Raw genomic sequence first — 8,372 nt, 5'->3', positions numbered from 1 at the left:
ATTTGAACACGGACCAAGACACTGCCAATGCCTCAAGCTCTATCATCGCATACTGAGACTCAAAATCGCTTAAGTAGTGGGAACCACATTGCACAAGTTTCCATGAATCCCTGTGTTGTAACAATATGTATCCAAGTCCATTGAGCCGAGACACGTCTATCTGGAGCATCCTAGGCAGGCGAGGATCAAAACTTGCTGAAACGGGCAGTGACGTCAGTGCACGTTTTGTGGCGTGAAACGCTGCATCATGATCTGGTGTGCACTTGAATATCGATCACTTCTTCAACAGACTTCACAGAGGAGCTGATGCCGATGTGACTCTGGCAGTGAAATTATCTAGCTGATGCACAAGTCCCAAAAATGAACGTACAGCAGTCATGTTAGTTGGCATGGGAAAGTCTGCAATCGCACGCATCTTCTCAGGTTCGGAAGCAATACCATCCTGGCTGATGATGTTCCCACAAAACTCCACACTCCTGGGCGAACTGAAGTTTACGTGGGTTAAGTGCATTGATATGTTCGCTATACCACAGAAGTACCTCCTGTACATCGTTCAAGTGTCCGGTGAATGCATCACTGTGCATCAGCATGTTGTCCACCACTTTCAGTGTGGTCGAGTCTGTCCAGCACAATGCCACCCCTGTAACAGTGCTCATCCCTACTGACGTTCAGACTCATCAGTGCACAGAGATATTTGTACCGACCTCAGGATGTCATAAATACCGTGAGAAGCTGACAGTCAGGTGACAAAAGAACCTGCTAGTAGCATTTTGTGGCATAGCAGCAAGTTGTGTACTTGCTGGAACCCTGGATGTGCAATACTGCATGCATTGGGGCGATCAAGGGGTAAACAGACCTGTTGATGTTGCGCTTTAGCACGCGGAGATTTGTACCCATCTGCATGCCCCCTTGCAGCTTCTGAGAGACGACAAGTGAGTGACACCAATCCGATGGTTCGCTGTCCATTGGCGCGATTATCCTGTTGAGGACCATTATCTCGAGTTCTGCTTAAGTGTATTCCTCCAAGCCAAGGGCAGAGGACACGCTTTTCTCACCTGGAACAGGATAGCACCCTTCTGTGGATGAACCTGTATCTCCCCGCCCATCATAGGATGGATACCACCATCGGTGGCAAACACGTTGGCGAACTCCGTCATCATCACAAATCTTACCCAGTTGTTCATGACTAGGCATGACACTGACCGTTGTGGACACGGCATTCACGTTGATGACGTTATCAGTGGTCAATGTTGAATGACCACAGTTTCACCAATACAGATCATTCAGCAGGTATCCAGCAATGTATGGAGTGCTCACTCCATCGCAGATGTACACAGTCTCATGGACAGGCTGACTGCCCCATTGGAGACAGATGTGTATGGTGCCCAAGCATGACATGGCAGCCCATCAGCATTCAAAACCTGAAGATAATCTGTTATTCGGATGAATATCCATCTGATCAAGATGGAAAGAGTGAATAATCGTGACTTCAGCCCGTGTCTGGCAGAAAGTCGAGCATGCCGAGAAGATCGCTGTCACAATCTGAGATGTCAACACGTATCCGCGGTGATGGACTTTGGTTCATCTGCTGCATGGCGGCTGCAACCAGGAGTATGTGCTGAATAGCTGGTGTTGAACCATGGTTCTACTGGGGAGCAGATTAGACCCGTGATTTCGAACACATGTGAGCACAAACTTCCCGAAGAGCACGCACTTCCTCCATGTGGGCATTATGTTGCTCGACCTGCAAGGCCGGTATGTCCTTCATGACTGCCAACACTGAGAAAATATCCTCCCGTGTTGTCCATTCTAGCTCCACTTGATGTGGTTTCTTCTTGCCAGCCATATTGTCAGCATGGAAAAGGAGGAAAACTGTCACACGAGACCAAACACACATTGATAGTGCCGTCCAGCAACAGAAGGAGGAACGAACATGCAGCGACTTCGCTTCCGTGAAGCGATGAAATCCATCCCCATCCACCGTAGAAGCTGACTGAGGACAAATAAAACACGTCCATGGCAGCGGGAAATGTTCATCAAGCCGACTACACCATGTTATGTTGACAAGTCGTAGTATAAGTCAAAATACAGCTTTATTGCTGAGACATCATCAACAGGCAGATGGATAGCAAGATGGATGTCATGATACACTGGTACAGGTCACGGTACGTGACCTCACATCCGGTAATCACCCTAACCCAGAAGGTAACTCGGAATGGAATGGGGAATATAGTTTGACATCTTTTTGATATTCACCTTCATTGACACAATTTACTCTTTAATGTGCACACAAGTGATTGTTAAATATACCTATATAAAACACATTGTGTATTTGTGTATTCGTCTGTACCCCTTTAACAAGGACGATTTAAGAGGGGTTTTAAAGGCCAATCTTTTAATATGACTGTGTTTACTACGGTCTATTGTTCAAGATTAAAAAAAAAACTCGAAAAACGTTCTTCATAAAAGAGGAATTGCGTCTCTTCCATTGGAATTGTAGAAGGTGACTTACAAATCGAGCCTCAAGGGCAGTGTACAGAAACGTTTTAAACCAGAAAAAGAGCACTTAGAGATTGCAGACCCTTGCCGGGACTTCTTTGTTGTGGTGTGTGTGGTTTTGTGTAGTGTATTTTGTGTTACGTCATTAATTAGAGACATAACTGGAACTGCCACTTGATAACTGATGGCAGTGATGACCGGGTACGAAGATGTCCCGCTTTGATGCAACCACGCTTTGATCGGACACCTGACCCATGACTTTTATTATTATTCAATTTAATTTAGAATGGGATTAAAATTAATTCAATTCAAATCAAATGGAAGACCAAATCGGTAATGTCCTGCATTGGAGGAATCAGAAGGAAACCAAACAAGTAAAAAGCAAAGATGAAGTCATCAGGAGGAACCTGGATAGGATTCATATTTCAGTTGCTGCTCCTCTACCCTCAAACCCATCCAGGTACAGCCAAGTGAGCCTTATTCAAAAATAAAAAATAAAAAATTAAAAGGTACCCAGATCAAAAAATAAAATAATTCTGGCTGCCAGATGAGGTGTCCGATCAGGTTGAAATTTAAAATATATATTCCCCATCACTACTCGATCATAATTGTGAAGTTTCACATCGATTGATAAAGTGGTTCAAGAGAGATAATTTCGCTCAATCCAATATGGCTGCCAGACCACATGACATCAATTCTTCATGAATACCCTGGTGGCCTCAAGGCTTGGGGAACATTTGTGTGAAGTTTCCCCTCAATCTGTCCAGCCATTCTGGAGAAGTTTTGAATTTTTAAAAAAAGGTAAATCCAACATGGCTGGCAAACCATGTGACCTATGACATCATATGTGTGAACCTTTTGTTCCTCATGGTGAGGCGATCATATGTGTAAAGTTTTTCCTCAATGTTTTGAGTCATTTCAGAGGAAGGTTTTTGAAGTAAAAAAAAAAAATATATATATATATATATAGCTGCCAAATCACATGATTGATGATGTCATCAATTTTTTTCCTGTGAACCATTTTATCCCGAGAAGACCCTCAAAATTTTTCATACTGATCAGATGTGGCGTTCTATATATGCAATTATGATGCCATAACGAAGGCACCTATGACATCATAGAAACAAAATCACACTTCTTCCCCATGAGGAGTATTTGCCATGTGCCAAGTTTCAATTTTTTCTTGAATTTGGAAAGCAACTATTTTTTAAGCAAAAAGGTCAAAGGTCAACTCAAGGTCAAACTTCTAAAATCATCAAATTTCATCTGAAACCGTCAATCATGGTGGGTGGTTACACCTACTATTGGTCTGGTCACTCTGAAGGTTACTATTCCCAAAGAGTTGCTGTAGCTGTGTCCAATAGCTGACTCCAATGATAATTGAGGTAACACCGGTCAACGAGCGTATAATGAGATTAAGGATTCGTCACTCCTTAGGTGTCATTTCCCTGGTCTCTGTTTATGCTCCGACTGAGGCGAGTGATCTCACCGTGAAGGATGCATTCTACGCCACGCTCGAGTCTGTGGTTGATCAGTGCCCCAGACGAGATACACTTCAAGTCTTGGGGGATTTCAATGCATCGACTGGAACTGATGGGGATGGTTATGAGACGTATGTTGTTCCCCATGGGTCAGGAACTATGAACCAGAATAGCACGAAGTTCCTTGACTTTGCAAGAAGTCATGGACCGAGGGTGGCCGGTTCATAGTTTCAGCACCCACAAGCTCATCGCTGGACTTGGTATTCCAACGCTGTCGGTGTGGCAAAGGAGATTGACCATGTCCTCATTGATGGTCGCTGGAGGATGATCCAGAACTGCAGGGTCTACCGGATTCCTCAGCTCCTCAGTACTGACCACCGGCTTGTTGTAGCATCTCTGAAGTTGCATCTTAAATCCAGGAGAATGGTACCATCCCAGCCTAGGCTGGATTTTGGCAAGCTCAAGGATGAGAGGGTAGCTGCGGAGTTTGCGAACAAGCTGAGTGGAGAGTTGGGGGGTCTGGGTGCTTTGGGAGGTCCTGAAGAGTTGTGGGGTGCCTTCAAGACCACCGTCCTTGATGTTGCCGGTGGATGTCTTGGAACTCACTGGAGGGCAAAGAAGAATTTTGTCTCTCAAGGGAGACTGGATACCATTAACAAGAGTCGCAGGGCCAGGCTGAATGTCAGAGCTGAGCTGTTCATGGAGCTGAGGTGTAAAACTGTACGTGCACTGAGGGTGGACAAGGAGGCCTATATGCAAGGAATCTGTGAGGGGGTAGAGCATCACCTGTGGTCAAGGGATGCTAGTCCTGCTTTCAGGGGAATTCGCACATTGCGTTCATCCAAGCCCATCCCTCGGTGTACTGCAGTTAGAGCAGAGGGTGGTAGGCTCTTGACAGAGGAGTCCGAAGTGAAGGCCCGCTGGGCCGGTTACTTTGAGCGGTCATGGTTTGAGGGAAGCATAATGTCCTATCTCGAGTATATCATGGGTCAAAGGTCAATAAGTGCATTTTTCAGGCGAAATTACCATTCAAGGCACCCTTGCTCCTACACGGATTAACAGATACGAATGAAAGTTCATAGGTACATAGTACTCAATGAGTACTACCACTTTGCTTCAGGACATATTGACCTATCTCGGCTAAGTCAGGGGTCAAAGCTCAATGAGTGCATTGTTCGGGCAAAGTGACCATTCAAAGCCCCCTTGCTCATACACGGGTTAACCGATTTGATTGCAATTTCGTAAGTACTTAGTAATAGATTAACTCAGATCAGGGGTCAAAGGTCATCGGATGCTCGGCAACCCATGGCCACCAACTGGCTTGTTTGTTTGTTTGTGTGCAGGATATCTCAAAAAGTGTGTGGGAGAAGGGTAGGCAAGGGGTGGGTGTTTTGGATGAGGCAGGGGAGGGGTGGTATGAGGTAGGGCACGGGGTGGGTTGGAGGGTTTGGGAAGGGGTGAGTGTGGAGGAGGTGGTCGGAGGAGTGGAAGGGGTGAGGTGGGGGTCCAGAACGATCGGGGTGGGGTGTGAGGAGGAAGGGATGGGATGATGGAGGGAAGGTGGGAGGAGGGGAGGAGGGACCCAGTGTTGCCAGGCTCGTATTATATAAGGAGAAGAAGAAGATCATATTGATTTGAAAGGAGCTTCGAGAGCTGCTTAAAGTTTGTTGTTTCATTTCGTTTTTTACCACCAGTCCTGATACATATCACTTATGTCCTGTGTTATTGTGGATTTATTTCAAGCAGTTTTAGTTTTGATATTTTCAGCATGATGTTAGTTATTTAAGCATTTAAGTTCTGCATACATGTGATGCAAATTTATGGACTTTTTTTTTGATATATTGATATATTTTTTTTGTCCAAGATACCACATTGGTTAATCCCATCACTGCCTGTGTGTGCGTAGTGCTGGCGAGGTGTAATGAACCCACTGTTTCTGCCTCTGGAGCCTGCACGTGCTCGTGGATTCACAGCTGTCGTCCTCACCTATGACAGACTTGACAGTTTGCTACGTGTTGTCACTGAAATTGCACGAACACCCAGCTTAGCCAAGGTGTTGGTTGTGTGGAATAACCAAAACAAGGATCCGCCACCAAGTAGGTTTGCTTATTCACTTGCTGTTTTGTTCTTGCTTATGTTGCTGCACAAACAATTTACAAACACATTGGTGAAGATAAACTGCAATACTTTCATGAACTAATGAAACTGAAGACCAAGAAGGAACCCGAAGAAGTAAAGAGCAAAGTTGGAGTTTTCGAGAGGAATCTAGATCGGATTCGGGTTTCAGCCGCCACTCCACGACCCTCAAACCTATCCAGGTGCAGCTAAGTGGGCCTTACAGAAAAATTTCTGCAAGAATTCACTTCTCCTTGGAGAGATAAATAATGAAAGAGAGGAATATAGAGTGAAAGAGATGAAAGAAGAAAAGCAAGAATTCGAATGAATAAAGACAATTATGAAAAAATATATATTTGAAAGAAATGTGAACGAACAAAGTACTGTGCTGTGTTGCACAGTTGCACAGCACACTGTTTCGGTCACAAAAACGTACTTTTGGGAGGTCCGTCTTCAAAATTGAATGAATCATCAACTTGTGTAGCTGTGCACCAGGCAAGGCTTGCTTTTGACCCATGAGTGGTCTTCATCTTTGACCTCAAGCATCGTGTGCTCGGTGTCCAGGTACCCCTTGGATAAAAAACATAACTGCATTTTTCTATGCAAAAAGACATCCAGCCATATATGTGTGTGTATATGTATATATGTATGTATATATGTATGTGTATATATATATATATATATATATATATATATATATATATATATATATATATATATATATATATATATATATATATATTTGAACCGTTTCGGCTCTATCATTCGTGATTCTTCGAAACATGTTATCAATTTGTCGGACGATACCCTATCTAACACCGAGAGGTTTGTTCTCCCTCATGGTTTTGGGTTCAGCATTCCAAACAACAACATTAAAAGAGAGGAAGTTTTTGCAGAGTTTGAGCTTCATTATGAGCAGTTGAGTAAACATAATGCAGTTTCCATTGATACAGATCAGGCAATGAAGGCTCGACGTTGTGATCTGGTATATGCCTTCTGTGGAGCCCCAACGACCTTTCTGACTTCTATTTACAAAGGGAATGCATTACTGCTGAAGAATTTAAGAAGAAACCCTGAAATCCACATCTGTAAACCTGACAAAGGCTCCGGTGTGGTTATTTTAAACCAGGTGGATGACCTGAACAAAATGCTGGTTATTCTACGGGATCAGTCCAAGTTTGGATCGCTGGGAAGCGTGGATACACATGACCATACGTCACGCTTGTAGAATGAAATCGGTTAACAAGGTGAACATGGCTACAAGAGATGTCGAGTTTAGCTTTAATAACATTATGTTCGTCCAAATTGATGGGGTGGCCTTGGGCTCTCCTTTGGACCTAACATTAACAAACATTTTTGTTGGCTATCAAGAACTGCAGAAGCTGACCAAGTTGCAGGTATCTCAATCCCCCATCGGATACTACAGATATGTGGATGACATATTTTGCCTGTTTGAATCTCGTGATGTCTATGACCACTTCTTGAATGAATTGAATTCTGTTCATCCTGCCCTCAAGTTCACGACGGAATTGGAATGTTCTGGTTGCTTACCCTTTCTGGACGTCCTTGTAGAGAGATCTGCATCTTCATTTACAACGTCCATCGACAGAAAGCCCACTTTCACCGGCCAGTATACTCTGGGACTCTTTTAGTTCAACGAGATATAAGATTGGTTTGATCAATGTATTAGTGAGTCGACCTTAGAGGATATGTTTCAACTACAAGCTTCAGACAGAGATGGACAAGATTGCCGGCATCCTCAGTGAAAATGGATATCCTGAGTATATCATCAGGAGGTTTATGCACAAATTCCTCACTGCTTTAGATGAATGGAAGATGGGTCATGAAAAGTGCCCAGTCTGTATCAAGATTCCTTGGAAAGGGAAAATGTCGCAAAGATATGAGGAACAAATCAAAAATCAAAAGATCTGTCTCAAACGCATATATGGCTGTTCGTCCAAGAGTGATTTTCACCTCTCGACGTCTGATTCCTGCAGTTAAGAAGGATGTTCTGCGTTCCTCAAAACTTAGCAATATTATTTACGAGTTCAATGTCGATGTGATGCTTGGTATGTCGACAGAACTGCCCAGACTCTGACTGACAGAATCGAACAGCATGTCCCTTTGTCCATCAGGAAAACACTATTGGTACACGAATACAGCCGGTACGTGCTTGTCGGAAGGTCCCAGCATCAATCCCAACATCGTGTGCATCTGCTATTGGACAGCATTTGATTGAGAATGCAAACTGTGCTGAACATTATAATGTGGATGCAT

General features: G+C 43.8%; 1 protein-coding gene across 1 annotated transcript in view; it reads left to right on the top strand.

The window, feature by feature from the left end:
- LOC147025686 (exostosin-2-like) overlaps positions 1 to 8,372 on the top strand; it is a 127,343-nt gene that overhangs the window by 52,753 nt on the left and 66,218 nt on the right. The window contains exon 3 of the mRNA XM_085880359.1: positions 5,887 to 6,076. Coding sequence (XP_085736485.1) covers positions 5,887 to 6,076 — 190 coding nt within the window. The remainder of the gene's footprint in view (positions 1 to 5,886; positions 6,077 to 8,372) is intronic.

This window comes from Eptatretus burgeri, chromosome 5 (assembly GCF_056783735.1).
Source record: "Eptatretus burgeri isolate ZD-2024b chromosome 5, Ebu_testis_v1, whole genome shotgun sequence".
Classification (NCBI taxonomy): Eukaryota; Metazoa; Chordata; class Myxini; order Myxiniformes; family Myxinidae; genus Eptatretus; species Eptatretus burgeri.
Note: the sequence above shows the minus strand (reverse complement) of the source record. Positions and strands in the feature narration are given on the sequence as shown.